This window comes from Lutjanus erythropterus, chromosome 17 (genome assembly GCF_056507025.1).
Source record: "Lutjanus erythropterus isolate fLutEry1 chromosome 17, fLutEry1.hap2, whole genome shotgun sequence".
Classification (NCBI taxonomy): domain Eukaryota; kingdom Metazoa; phylum Chordata; class Actinopteri; order Lutjaniformes; family Lutjanidae; genus Lutjanus; species Lutjanus erythropterus.
In genome coordinates, this window is record NC_139333.1 from 22,754,001 (window position 1) to 22,769,752 (window position 15,752).

At 39.8% G+C, this 15,752-nt stretch overlaps 1 protein-coding gene across 1 annotated transcript in view; it reads left to right on the forward strand.

Annotated features, from left to right (window-relative positions):
• Positions 1-15,752, forward strand: part of pgs1 (phosphatidylglycerophosphate synthase 1) — a 37,022-nt gene that overhangs the window by 7,425 nt on the left and 13,845 nt on the right. Inside the window, exons 3-6 of the mRNA XM_084741402.1 lie at positions 3,112-3,189; positions 8,629-8,728; positions 8,813-9,002; positions 14,226-14,404. Of these exons, the coding sequence (XP_084597528.1) occupies positions 3,112-3,189; positions 8,629-8,728; positions 8,813-9,002; positions 14,226-14,404 (547 nt within the window). The remainder of the gene's footprint in view (positions 1-3,111; positions 3,190-8,628; positions 8,729-8,812; positions 9,003-14,225; positions 14,405-15,752) is intronic.

The window sequence follows — 15,752 nt, forward strand, 5'->3', positions numbered from 1 at the left end:
TCTGCGAGAGTCCGCTGCATCACTACAATACAACATCTACACACAACATACCAGCTCCACTGCTTCGTTGCTATTGAGATGCACAGCAGACTGGTCGTGACTTGTGTAGTAATTTCAGTAGTAATGAGTGGAGTTTTGGGATGTTTACCCACTGATCATTACTACATAATGACTGTTTAAACCACTGCATGATTACTTAATTACTTCTGTCTCGTTATTAGCCTTTGGGAAATGACTACATTAAAAATACTCATTCGTTTACTTTTATTATTGAATTACTACACAATGCATTGGCAGGCAATTTCTCACCCAGCTCAGAGCACTCGGCCCTGGCTGAGTGGGTGTGTACTGTGCCGCTGGATGACAGCGAGTCGCAAAGCAAAGAAGTTTTCTTAAGAATATGATGTGTAAGACATTTCTGCTGCACGATATTTAATTTAAAATGGTAGTTTGATACACATTTTACATTTAACGACTATTGCGCTTCTTGCGATTTGAAAATTGCCATAGACCATATTGCAATTTCAATAAATTTTGATTAGCTGTTCAGCAGTAGTTTCAGACAGATGGTGAGTAGAAGGGCTGCATAAAGGTTGTGAATGTTTCAGTAAAGAGAGGAGAAAATTTACAGTTTGAATCAAATCCCTGGTAGAGTTACAAACTGGAGTTTTTATATTTTGTTTCTCTACGTAATCCCACACCTGCTGTGTGTCACCACATTGGAATCCTTTTATGTTTCCTCTAACTTCAGCCCGTTCAGCTGCTCCACCAACAAAGAAACAGGAATTTGCGAGCAGTTGAGCTGCTGCTGTTGTTGGTGCGGCCACACGTGAGCGTCACACAAAACCAGCATTTAGTTTTAAGAGTTTTAATACATATAATAAATGGGCTCCTTGGTGTTCCATTGTGAGCATGCTGATGCGCCATTGAGTTAGAGAGGAAGTGTTGCTTAACTTTTAGTAAAATCATGTGACAGGGGTGTGAATGGGTGTGTTTTACAGAAAACATGTTTTTTTTAATGGCACTTCCCCATAACACTGAGCACTGGCACTAAATGGCGTTGTTTAATTTTATTTATAGATCACTTTTGGCACACATACGCTGTGTTTTGGCGTCTCTAATTGTCACCAAGCTGTTTGGTGATTATACATAGTACATCATCATGACACCAAAGCATCTGTTGCGCCTGAAGCAAAATGATTTCACGGTTAATTTTCTTCTTGTAATAGGTTTTAACAAGTGGTGAAGTAACTTGGCACTTTTACTGAAGTAATGTACTTGTAAGTACTTGTACTTTACATGAGTATTTCCATTCCACTTCATACTTTTACTCCACTACATTTTGGACACAAATATTAACTGAAGTTATTTTGCAGATTTAGATTGGTAAGTCAAAATATAATCAACAAATAAAATAAGATGTATTATTATAGGTTAAAATTCCAGGCAGTATAATAAGTAATTAAAATTATTTCTGCCTTTATCAGCTGCAATATTCATGCTTAAACATGAATGCATCAATAATTATGTTAATGCTGATATATTACATATGTATGGGCCATTCTACATCATGAGTATGATTACTCTTGTTACTTTAAGTATATTGTAATGCCTTTTACTTGAAACAACAACATCTAAAGTCTGGTATTTTTGTGATTTGCCATCTCCCAGTTTTAGATGTCGTAAATATGAACAACTATATACGTGCATGCAACATCAAACAAATGCAACAACACAAGACATGAACCCCTTCACACATGCACTGCAGCGCTGCAATTATCCGCACACTATCCTGTATCGTTTTGGTTTTACACAGACTGTATGGCAATCACTATCAGCCTGCACGAGTCTAATAGTTTCTGAGCTCAAAGTCACAAAGTCACATATCATCACATAGTTGATGATATGTGACTTTGTGCCATAAAGCATTTCGCACTTCTCCTGACTGGCACGCCAAAGTTACAAGCATGCAGGGTGACTGACAGTCACAGTTCATCCCATTACAAGTCAGTGTAGCATCAAAATGTTGTTGACACTGTTATTTTAAGGTAGAATAGTTACATTAAAACTTAGTATTATAAAAAACGTAGTATTGCTACTTTTACTTTAAATTGGCTGCATTTTTCTTTTTTCATTTACTTTAACATGAGGTTTTAAAACTGCAACAACAAAAAACAGGATTAAATATTTAATAAATGCGACAAACCCCCAGATTTTGTTGCCGTCAGGGAAAAACTAAACGTTTAATTTTGAGGATTTTTGTGCTCCTCTCCTCTTGTGCTGCTCTCACTGTAATACGATGGAGGTGGATGGCATTTGTGGAGTTTGTGGTGTTCACAGGTTTGCAAAATCAGGTTTAGATTAATAGCATGTCTTTCTAGAAACTAGCTCTTAAACAATAAGTTTGCAGTGAAAATCTGCTTCCAGTTTTTTGGCTGTGTGGGTTTGCTGCTATTTTCCATTGTTTTATCATTGCACACTAATATATTTGGATTCTGGACAAACCAGGGAGTATGAATTGTGACTTTTTAAATTATTCTGTCATTTTATAGACCAAATGATATTTTTCAATAATTAAAATCTTTGCAGCCCTGCTAGAAATAATATTCTGGTTACCTCTGACAATTCACAGACTTCCCTGGAAACAGTTTTCATTGGAACAACTTTCTATTGAAACAGATAGTTCTTATGAAACCTGTTGACTGTGTTCTGTAAATTATCCAGAGTAAACAGGACTTTGTTTCTACTGTTTTTTTTTGGAATGTCATTTTTCAAGCTTTGTGGCAGAAAGAGAGGGACACCGAAACTCCCCCTAGGAAAGAATCCATCTTCTACCTCTGTTGAAACAGCCTTTGATGAAAAATAGCTGTCATTAATCAAAAAATCATTTTTTTTCTCACTTTCGGGAAACATTTGAGTTGTTGCTTTGGTTTTTGTTTTTTTCCTTGCTGACTGAGCGTGTGTGCGTGTGACTGGCAGGAAATGTGCCCTCCGTTTACAGTTTATCATTTCTTAGTATCTGACCAGATTCCTTACACCCACACCCCGGCTCACATGAATTCCCTTTTGTGTTTATTTGTTTTCTGTTTTTTTTCTTCCCTCTGTCTCCAGGCTCGTATCAAGACTGCAAAGCGGCGAGTGGTGATGGCCTCGTTGTATCTGGGAACAGGTCAGCTGGAGCAGGAGCTGGTGAGAAAAGTGGTGTTTGTTTGTATGTGTGTGTTTGCGTGCATGTGTGTGTGTGTGAGAAGCAGATTCACTGACACGTTTTGAGAATTTAGTTTTGGGCAGGTGAGAACAATACCATCCAAACATATGCGTGTGCCAAATAACTGGTCCGGGATGCCAGAAAATGTGAGTCAGAGTCGTCCTCCAAGAAAACCGCAGTGTGGTTTTTTTTTTTTTTTTTTTTTCAAAATGAAAATGTACTTCAGGCCAGCTACAAGGAATGACCCCAAAATGCAAGGGTTTATGGGAATAAGGAGACCAGTTTTGGCATGTGATAGCCTGCTGTTCTTCATGCTTGGAAAGCCTAGCATAACAACATTACCCCAGAACAAACCACAGTCTGGACTGACGCTCATATTCAGCTGTTTTTCATGTTTTTTCTCGACTCGGTATGAGCAGCAGAATTACAGAAAAGGCACAGACAAGTCAAACATATTTAATTAGTTAGAAGCATTTGCTGTGATAGCTGCCAAACTCCTCAGCCTCACAGGATGATGGATTACTAGAAATGTTGAGTCAATAAGGTGCAGCGAGTCCATGTGACTTTTATTTTCAAGCCCAGGTTTGCTCGTAATTGGACGCAATGAACTAAGCTCGCTTCAGCACAAAAATGTGAGTTTGGTCTGTGGTTCAGACTGAAGAATGAGAGCTGCAGGTGTGATTTCACCCTAAAGCTTGGATCCCAGGCTCAACACAAAAGATACTTGACTGGCACTGACAGTCACACCTGTGCAGTCTGTTTATTTTCTTCAGCGCAGGTGCAGGCAGTGAGAATGATCTCAAACTTAAAAGAAAGGAATGTTTACCTTTCACGTAAAATATGCAAAGTTAATTCAAAGTGCTAGAAGTGAGCTAGGGTTGGGCGATGTCTACCAAAGTGGTACGTGACGATGTGCATGGTGAAACAGAGTTCTCACAGGTGCTGGAAATCCTTAGAAACACCAGAATTTTAATGTTTTCAAGGTTTGGAAAGTGCTTGGATTTTGGATTAAGTACTTGAAATTGTAGTTGCATGATTTTCATAATAAATTTCTACCCGGCTAAACAGTTTGCTTTTTAAATTCAGAAAGTGGGCTACACTCTGTCTGGGTCTTTTTTGATGCGTGCCCTCTGATGGATCAGTGAAGGAAAATAGACAACAGAAGGCTGGATAGGGTTGGGCGATGTCCACAGTGAAACATTGCCAATGGACCATGACATTGTTGTTGCTGTTTGAAGGGAGGGAGAATGACAGTAACTTCCACCTGTCTCACTCACCTGAAGGAGCAGGCAAAATAATTATCACGTCCCTGCCAGGCGAGTGTCCGACATACACCTCTGTGCCGGGTTTAAAAGGGTCTTCTTGTCCGCGCCACATGTCCATAACTCAGTTGTGTTCAGCTTGAAGCAAAGTTTGCCAGATAGCTATTCTGAGGAAGCTTAAGTATGAAAACAATAACTGCAGGATTGAAAGAAATGCAGATAAGAGACGCTGCTGCCACCAACGTAACAGAGAGTCTTAAGTTTGCCTGACTGGGAAGATTTAATAAAAAAATAATCAACAGGACATGGAGACAAGAGCAAGTTAGCTTCTGTTTTTTTCTCTTCCACATGTCAAACACAGCTCTTCATCAGGAGGGTCAATGACAGTCATGTAGTTTTTACACCAAATATGCGTGTAAAAGTTTTTTTTCCCTGATGTACGCAGGAATGCAGAGACTCAGCTCATGGCTGTGCAGGAGTGCAAAGAGAGAGACGTTTTTAAAAGTCTCTGTGTTCTCAGCTCTCAGGACTTTTGTAGTTTCTGACTGAATCTCTGTGATTTGAAGTTTTGAATTTGAGTTTATTTATTGACGATAGCCCCTTGAGATGTAGCATCTCATTTTTGAGGGGGTCCTATAGACAGAGATACCAAAACGAAGCATTACATAACAAACATACACAACAAATACAAACATCTCGCTCACCCTCTCCACCTCCTACCCACCCCCCCTACCCTCAGCTGATTGCACAAGAGAATTGGAATTGGATACCATGACCCGAATAAAAAACAAAAATATCAGCACAGAGAGGAGTTTTCATTACTAGAAATTGAAAACATGAGCCGGTTGTTTTGAGAAGAGAATATAAAGAAGCCCTGAAGCACCGGAAAAAGGTAACAGATCTCAAAAAAAGAGGAAAATTATTCCAGTCGGACAGAGCTTTGTGCTGGAATGACCTACATCCAACTTTCTTGAAAATTCTAAGAGATCCTATCCTATCCTAAGAGAATATGAAGAGTTGCATGGACACCTCAAATATGATGGATAATTGGAGAAAACACATTTAAAAATGAAGTGTTTTGTTTCTCATCCGAGTCGCTTTCAGGTATCTGCCTTATCTTAGTGCTTCATGTTCACTTTCCGCTGTTAGGAGTCATGTTAAGTTACTGCAAATGAAATAATTTCCTGATTTTTCAAGCAGCACATGAGGAGTAAAAGAATCACAGAGGTTACAGATGGAGGTGACCGCCGATCTCTTAAATACCCTTGAGTCCTGCAGACTCATTTGACCCGGGTGTTAATGCTGATTGAACCTTTTCACACTGAACACAAAAGCCAGACGTTTGCAAGTGAACTACATGAAACTGCTCGCATACTCATTGCACTTGCACCTCACACCAAAACTATCTAGATGGATAAATGGCACTACAGGTGGGAGGAAAAATATGTACTTCTGATTTTGGGGTGAACTGTCCCTTAAAGAAATTAGAAAGAATAGAAAAGAAAATGCAGCATCAGAGGATAAAAGTAAACAAAACTTTTAAGAATTAAAACAGAGTAATGATGCAGAGTACAGGATGATCATGGACTCAATCAGAGGTATCAAACTCAAATGACCTCAGAGCCTCTGACCACTTTGTTCACTCAAAGGGAGATGTTGAAATATATATATATTTAAAAAACAAAAAACGAGCTGCTCACTCTGAGCAACTTCCCATCCTCTCCCCTTTATCTTGTGTGCTAAGCTCACAGTCTAAATGCTTTTAGTAAAAAAAGGAAAAGAGAGCTGAGAGGTGGTGACAGATTGGACAAATTTTACACAGCTTAATTACTAAACGCCGCTGCTTTGCTGTAAAGGCTAAACAGAGTTTTCAGTGTCCCTCGGAGCTCCGACTCGTGATCGCGTTTCTCTCTCCGGAGCAGAGCTGGAAGTGTCGGTGGTGCAGGCGTCCCCAAAGAGCTCTCTACTGGAAAGCATAAACGTTTTACTGGCACGCAAACGGGCTCTCTGGAGTGACGTACAGTGAATGCATTTGGGCACCAGATGCACAATTTAGCTAAGGTAAAAACTGATATCAGGTGGGGAACGAATGCCAAACTCGCCACAAATAAAGACTCTTCGCTCGCTACTAGTGGCTCCCTCTGAAGAGCTGTCATTTCCTCCTTGAGTTAGTCATGCTTTTCCCACACTTGGTAAACAGATAATAAAAGGCTGCCAGGGTTTGATAAATGTTAACTGCTGCCAATTAATCAATAATCATTAATCTATTGCTTTGTTTTGCAGCTCCTGTGTTTATAAATACCCGTGCAGGGGGACAAAGTGTAACGTCTAAGTTCAACACACCTTAGTTTAAGTCTGAAAACTCCCAAGTGCTCAAACATCAGGAGTAAAAATAAAAGTCAACTGCTGATATGAAAGAGGAAAACAAACCTCAGTGTGTGGTTCTCTAAACAAATGACCGCAGAGCGAGAAGTGAAAACGTGATTACAGTCAACAGGAGGCGTTTTTGTCTCCTGTCCTTGACCGATGTTTTCTGCGGGAGTGAAAAGAGCTGAGCAGATTGAAGCCCGTTTTATTTTTTTATGCAAACTGTGAAACTTCACTTGCAGTCAGTGGCACAAGACAAAAAAGAGCCTGGAAGTACAAAAACAACAACAACAACAACAAAAAAAAAAAAAGTAACCAGATGAGAAGAGCAGAAATTTTTCCTGTACATATATTAAACAGATTACAATGAAACACACAAAACTCTAACTAGTTGTTGATGTTCTTTAGTTTGTTTAGAGTCTTAATTTAACCCAAAATTCATCAAGAAATTTAGATTTAGTTTGCAAAATTACAGCAAATCCGATCACAAGATCCCATCTCTGTTTATTTTTTTATCGACAAATATTTGACAACAACAAACACTGGTGTCAAAAAAAGCTTTCACATTTGAGAATCTGTAAGTAATGAATATTTGGGGGGTTTTTTGTTCAGTAAATAACCTAAACTAATAATGTGTCATTGGAAATGTCACTGATCTACTGTTCTCTCAGCTGATTATCGATTAATTTTTTCCATCTCTACGAACTAGTCCTACTTACAACAGCGTTGTGCATTGGATAGATGGTTGAAAACCAGGCTGAACCTTTCAGGAGGAAGCTATAAATCAATGTGTCTCTTTGAGAAACTTTCCCACAAGGCAGCAATTTATTTTGTGTTAAAGGGGAACAGAAATTCTACACATCATAGTCTGTGTACAGTGGAGTTTCAAAAAATTATCTAATAAAATATTGCACACATTTAAGAGCCATTAAGAACCATTATTCACATTCTTCAATAATTATTTTTTTTCTGCATTTTACATGCAGCTGCAATGTGTTGCACTTTGTGCTGTGTATTATGAACATGCAGGATCACAGCGTCTGCAGGTAAATGTTGTTGTATTGATTAACCAAGTAACAATCATTAGTTTAACCAGCTACAATTTCTGGTGGCAGTTAGCGAGAGTAGAGACGTTAAATCGTGTGGTCGACTAATTAAGCACGTCTCTAGTTTAAACCTTTTTTTTTAGCTCAAAGGGGAGCTGAATGAAATCTGATAAATTACCTCAAGTGATGTCACTTGAGTCAGCATCAGTCAGGGCTGAAGTTTACAAGTTTGAAATGAAAAAATCTGTAGATTTGAGTTCATCAGACCTCTGCAGCCCACTCCCCAACTTTTGAACAAACCGTCTAGAGTGGAGGTGCATCGTGGGTAATGTAGGTGTCAGGTGTTGATGGGGATGAAGAATATGTGGAATAAAAAAAGACTTTATCTCTTATCAGAGCACACACAGCTAGTGTGTTGTGATGTGGTGCGTGTGTGTGGGACTGATTCTCTCATCAAAGAAAGAGCTACTACTAGAGCTTTCAATGTGTGAAAATTGATTCTGTTAATTTTATCTAATATTGGTGAGTCTGTGCTAACAATGTTCCGGGATGTGCTGATTTTCTGTCATGTCCTTCCTTCTTTTTTGCCAGGATTGACGTGGAAATATCATAAATAAATTGCATCTGTAATCATCTTAAAAAGATGTAACCTGCACAAACCCTGAGTGTGAAATGCTAAATTGATGCTTTAATCTTTCTCTAATCTTTTCTGATGTCTGTCCACTGTTTCTCTGTCTCTGTTCAGGTGGACTGTATGGAGGAAGCTCTGCAGCGCTCAGAGGAAAACAGTCATTCTCCCGATCTAAAAGTCTCCATATTGCTGGACTACACGCGCGGCTCGCGAGGTTGTTTTTACATCAGATCTCTTCCTCTTGGCTCAGAGCGTCACACTCATCATCCTCATCGTATCTTGTGCTTCTTCCGTGCAGGACAGATAAACTCGAGGACGATGCTGCTGCCGCTGTTGCAGCGCTTCACCTCTCAGATGCGGGTGTCTCTGTACCACACGCCAGACCTGAGGGGGCTGCTGCGGCTGCTCGTCCCTCAACGCTTCAACGAGACCATCGGAGTCCAGCACATCAAAGTCTACCTGTTTGATGACAGCGTTATCATCAGCGGGTATGTTGAACGTTCAGTCAGGCTGTTCACCTTTGTGTCAATATGGTCGTTTTCACACTGAGCTTGTTTGTCGTCCCTCCTCCTCCTCCTCACCCTCGCTGTTCCCCCTCCCCCGTGTTTAATCTTGTTTCGGTCCATGTTGTGTTTGCATAATGCTTTTCCGAATCAAAGTGCAGGTGTTTGCAACCTTTGCTCGGAAATGTTCTCAGTGTACACCACTGGGAGTGCTCCAAACCCAACAGACACAGAGCCGGGTCAGTGTGGTTTCCACTTCATTTCAGCTCAGGACACAAAATGGCACTGATGCTTAAGTTTAAATAATATTATTAAGAGAGAACATAAATCCCACATTAGTGTAGCTTTTTATTCAACGAGCTTTTCGAAATTAACACAACAGATACGCTAATAGATCTATACATATATAAGAAAAAAACAAAAAAAAGGAAAACCCTGCGTTTCTTCTGTCGTTATGCTGAATAGCATTACATTATCTTAACAAAAAGTACCAGCCAAAACTTTGGAAACACCTCATCCAGTGTTTTTATCTTTGTAGATTCATTGTAGATTAATACTGTGTCAAAACTATGAAATAACATATTTAGAATTATCAAATAAGCAAAAAATGTGAAAACAAAGCTAAATGTTTTCTATTTAGATTCCTAAAAAAGCAAAATACTCTCACACACTGTTTTCTGTATTTGCAATCCAAGTTGATATCAACAGTTTTATTTGATCTTTGATTGCAAGTGCAGAGGACGGTGTGTGAACCGTTTTTGCTTTTTATTGTCGAGCTGCGGTTTTCTCCTGCTCATTCATTGATCTACAGGTGTGCAAAAGTTCCTGTTCATACAGAAAAAAACATTTAATGAGAGGGTAGGTCCATACTTTTGACTCGTACTGTACAATATTCTCATTTTCAAGTAAACATCTTGTTAGGTGACTTTCAAGATATTTAATAAAATGTCCTAATTTTTAGAAAAATATCCGTATTTTCTCCTTGGTGGTATAAGTCAGTTTTTCCATGGATAAACAGTTGGAAAGACTTTTAAACCAGTGTCCAACTTTAAGTCCCTCTGCGCTCTTCCAGGCAGTTGCACTGCAGGGTTTAGCCTCTTTTTATTTGCACCTGACAGTCTTAATGTAGGTGGAAGTAGTCCAAGGATTAATATCCCAGGACGGACAGGCAACCTAATGGAGATAATATCAGACACAGTTTGTGTAAACTCTTTCCAGACTTTTTTTTTTTTTTAATTTTGGGGCAGCTCCAAAGGCAGAGAAATAATGCATCTGCCTCTCAGACACATTTAATACATGAATGAGGAATATTATTATTATCAAAGGGTTTGAAGCTGTTGTTGAGAATCTGGCTTTGTGCATGTTGTCAAACCCTCTTCCAGTCCTCTTCAAATATTTCTACATTTAATTTGTAGACCAAGCCAATCTGTTGTTGTCTGAGGGTTCCTTGGATTCAATTGCAATCAGCTACTATTTTATGCAAAGGTCCACCCTGGCCTTGGCCTTGAAGATGATCCACATTAGCGTAGCTCGTCTCTCAGACACGCACTCAGACTCTCTTGGAAGCAGTCAGGAGACGACGATCTGTGACTGTCTTATTGTCTTTTGCAGCTCCTCATCATTTGTAATTTTTGGCTTCTTGACAGATGATTCAGTCCACAGTCTGTTTTCACTCCTCATGAATTTATTTCTACTGTGGCAGCAAAATGCACACGATCCATTAGAAACTTTTTAACTTTTTAACACTTTTTATTCTTTAGTCTACTTTACTATGCTTGTTGATGTGCCTGTTCTCACACAAGTCTTCTTTTTTGTTGTACTGTATTGTTGTATTTTCTTTTTTTCCTTATTTACTATCTTTTCTTTTCCTGTCCTTTCATATCTCTGCTGCTGTGAGACTGAATTTTCCACACGGGGGATAAATAAAGAGCTAAAGTGGGCTGAAAATTTGTAGAGCTGACTAACTCTGAAAAGTCAAATGACTCACTAACCGAGCGACATTAAAGACCAAAACACACCGAAAGCATCTCACATGCATGTTTTGAAGTGCACTTCTTTTAAAAATAGCCAAACGCGAATCAAAAGCGTTATGAGGCGTGTGAAACTGCCTTGACAGCCTCGATCTGACCTTGTTTCAATTTTGGAGCGTCAAGTGATGACTACAGCTGTTTTTTCTGCAGCTGCAGTACCTCTCTTTTTTTTCCCAGATGACAGCACAGTAATAAAGAATTGAATTATTAAAAATAATCCTAATAAACCTCTTTTTAGGGAAGTTCTTATCCCAAAGTGTGGATTTTGGAGGCTGGCCAAAGATTTTTGGCATTTCATACAGCGTTACTAAAATAGAAAAGTGTAGAAAATTAATGGAGTTATCTGTAATATTCAAACAGTCTGCCTGACAACCTTTTCTTAAAATACTGCTGGTTCTGTGGTGTGTGGTCCTGCAGCTGACGCACGTCAAACGAGGCATTATGGCTTTCAGTGCGTTTGGGCCTTAACGCTACAAACAAAATGAATCATCCTCTGTAGGAGCCGGTGTTACTCTGGTAACTTTACTCTCCATTCAGAAAGAAGGTCTGATGTTCTGAACATGCAACTGTCTAGTCCTCTAATAAAAGACAAGCCCGCCTTTTCTAGTATAATGTCCTGCAGAAGAAAGAAACAGTATGGTATTTGCATGGCTCTTCATGGCTGATGGGAATTAGCCCACAGGTCGCCTACACCCAAACGGACAATGGTTTAACAGTGAAACCATTTAATTGCGAGTCACGCTCAACGAGAAAGAAAGCAGTGTGTGTGTGTGTGTGTGTGTGTGTGTGTGTGTGTGTGTGTGTGTGTGTGTGTGTGTGTGTGTGTGTGTGTGTGTGTGTGTGTGTGTGTGTGTGTGTCTGCAGGTGAAGTATGACCGTGTGTGCAGCTGTCAAAGAATCAAAAAAACCAACACACCTCTTTTACTGCCTTCCCTGGAAAACTATCCTGTTGCATCAAGTTGATCTTGAATGTTATTCTCAGATTGTAAATCAGTCAGTGCTGACAAACGCACACATGATCAGACAAACACAGCTCAGATTGGATTCAAATCCAGATACCTCCAAATATTTTATAAGATTTTATTACCATAACATTGTTAACACAAACAAAGGCTAAAATAACTACAACTCAAAGATGTCTGTTCACGTTTTTGTTAGCTGAGAAGGCAGAAACAGTTAGTAGTGGCAGCCACTTATAAATTGTTTATAATTGTTAATGATTAGGTTGTAAGCACTTTATAAATCATTAATAAGCTGTTACAAAACACTTTAGGTAAAAAGGGCATCAGTGACTTGTTGCTTGCCAAATAGTGAGGCCATATTTCTCTCTACTGTTAAGCCTCACATCTCATTGATTAGTTTTTCTTCTCCATCAGTCGGATATTAGCCTTTCAGCTTCATCGGATATTTGTTAATAAGTTAAAGGTGAAATTTGTAATATATTTACTGTAATAAACCATAAAATGACCGTGATATGTCATCAGAGATCAGAGGTTTTCAGGATATCAGGCTTAACTTTACATTTACAGACAATTAACAGTTGAAAACAGCTGATCAACTTACAGTGGAGGACTCGTCGTCACTTGTTATTGTCAAATTACAATGTTGAGCGCGTCCTGCGCTCCTACAGAGCTCCTGCAGAGCTCCTGCAGAGCTCCTGCAGAGCTCCTGCAGCCTGCCTGAGCTTCCCTGAGTCTTGCGAGGAGGGGGCAGGACGAAACAACTTGCTTCAATCATAGATCGTATATTAAATATGATTTCAGCCTGTTGAACACACAGGCTGTGGCTCCAACTCACTATTTGGTCTGCTGCGCTAATTTTTGCATGCACATTTTCCTACACATGGCTCCAGAGAATCAAATTAGATTTTCCTGCAGTCTAAACAAAGTCTAACTGACACATTCAGTTCACTGCAACTTCCCGTACTTCACCAGCTCTTAATTACAAATACTGAAAGTCCTGATTCACAGCTGTTAAATTGATCAGATTTAATCCAGCACATTAGCCAGCGAACAAACCTTTCATAGTTTAGCCATCAGGGAATTAACTGATCTAATCTGAAGATGAGAAGCCTGCCTCTCAGTCAGTAGGTTTACTGTAAAGAGCAAGCAGAGAGAAATTAACTAATGTTAGTTAATGCTTCATAAGCATTAACTCACAATTAATAAAAAGTTAACCAATGTATCTAGTAATCATTTACTAATGATGTTCATGTTAACTATTGTCTTAATTTATACATTATTTATAGTTAACTAATGTTAACAGCATCTATGTAAACACTGTAATAAGCATGATGTAACAGCCAATAAATGTCTCTTAATATTTATTAAAATTTTACACATTGGCGCCCCTATAGCTCAGTCAGTAGGGCGTGCGCGCCATGTATTGAGGCTGTTGGTCCTCTGCAGCGGCCGCTGGTTCGAATCCCACCTGCGGCTCATTTGCTGCATGTCATCCCCTGTCTCTTCACCCCCCTTTCCTGTCATACCTTCAGCTGTCACTGTCAATAAAGGCAAAAATGCCAAAAAAATAACCTTAAAAAAATAAATAAATAAATATTTTACACATTAATTACTAGCAAATTCAATATGGGTGATAAAAATGTTAATTAGCATGTGTATTATGAAGTTAATAGAGAAGCCATTTCTTTGAGAGAAGGACATTTTAAGAAATGTTTATTTAAGGGTAATAATTGTCCACTTACTTGTCTTTTGTCCAACTTTGAATTTATTTTTGGTTAAAAGGTCACAGTCCTTGGTCTACATGTAGAAGTTTGCTTGTTCCTTTATCTTCATGTAGATGTTCAACATATTATTTCTTGTGCGTGTTGTAGAAGCATTACTTTAACCATAAGCATCAAGCTGAAAAAACATAACTTAATCATAATTTGTGTACCATATTCTGCAGCTCTACTAGACACATTAATTAACTATTAATTAACCATGAGTTAAAGCTTATTAAGCATTCACTAATGTTCATTAATGGGCCATTTTTGTTAAGTGTTACTGAGATTTTTTAGCATCTTAGCTTGAAGAATCCAAGTATTTTGCAGACTGGGAACTGGATCCAACATGAAACCAGCTGTTGGAACTGGCTCCGTCTCTTCATCACTCTTTTTCCTCTTTCTCCTCAGCTCTCCCCGGTCTCTTAAAATCTCTCTCTCTGTCTCATTTTCCAGGGCCAACCTGAGCGACTCGTACTTCACCAACAGACAGGACCGCTACGTGCTGCTGGAGAACTGCAGGGAGGTCGCGGACTTCTTCTCCGACCTGGTGGAGGCCGTGGGGGACGTCTCCCTGCAGCTGCAGCCCGACGACTCGGTCACCATGCTGGAGGGCATGGTGCACCCGTACAAAGGTAGAAACCGAACGCGAGCGTGTGTGTACACAGACGCATGTTTACCCTCCAACATGTTTTGACACAGTTTGACACTTCACGCTCAGTTACGATGACACGGGACGCGTTTTCAGCGAGAGGAGCCGATGGATTTCGCTAATGGAGCTTGAAAGCTTAGACAGGAGAATAGATGATGGTCAGAGTGTGTGCGTGTCTGTGTGTGTGCAGTTAAGAAGATAGAGAGAGCTCTTGCGGTTGGCTAGCCATGCAGCCGGATGTGAAATTGTCAGGATTTTCTCTCTCAACACACACACACACACAGAGACACACACACACACACACACACACACACACACACACACACACTTGTGTACTGTGTGTGTGTAACTGGAGCGCAGACTGCCAGGATGTTAGTTTGAATGACATCATGTCTGCAGGACTGCACCGCCGTGGTAACGAACACCAGGAATAGAGTTGTGATGTCACAGTGTAGCTGGAAGATGATATGGAGTGAGAACTAACACAAACACACACACACACACACACACACACACACACACACACACACACACACACACACACAGGCAGGCGATGATGAAGTTCTAATGAAAGACGTTAGTGAGAACGATGACGACGTTTCCCGACGTCCAAAACTTACAGACGAGGCGAAATCTGACTGTCATTAGTCGGTAAGAGTTAACTGACAAGAAGATACTGTTGCTGTGCAGTTTAAAGGGTCAGTTCACCCAAATTACAAAAAAAATCCCCACAGAGGTACCTAGCGTGATCATCAGACTGGACTGCTGATTTCTTGTTTTCAAGGAGGCTTATTTTGTTTCATTTTGCCCTGACCAATCAGAAGTGAGTGATGCATCTGTCCTACTCATACACTCATTTACATTTGACATGGAGGCTGCGGTTGCTAGGAGCAGATAAGCTCTTAAACTCCACTCAGACACCTGGTTATAATCTGACATTACTGTTTTTAAAAGGCATCACCATTTTCATTTACAGACATGTCAGTTTTGGGCAAAACCCATGCAGTTTTTTTTATGCAGTACAAATGTTTTATTTTTCCCTGTTCTGTTGAAATGACCTACTGGAGTTTCTGGACAATGTCCACATCTGTGACTAGAAAAACTCGACACAGAGCTGAGCTGCATCTCAAATTAATCCTCAACTTCCAGCTCTTAGACAATGCCCCCCCCCCAAAAAATGGCCTATGTTTGGCAGGATTGGAGTGGAAGAGTTGACGTTTTTCCACACTTCATAGTTGTTTCTTTCTTTGATCGTTTTCACGGCAGAGCGAGGACCTTTTTCTCGCAGGTGGTCTGTAAAACACAAATGTTCCAGTGGTCAGATTTGCTCA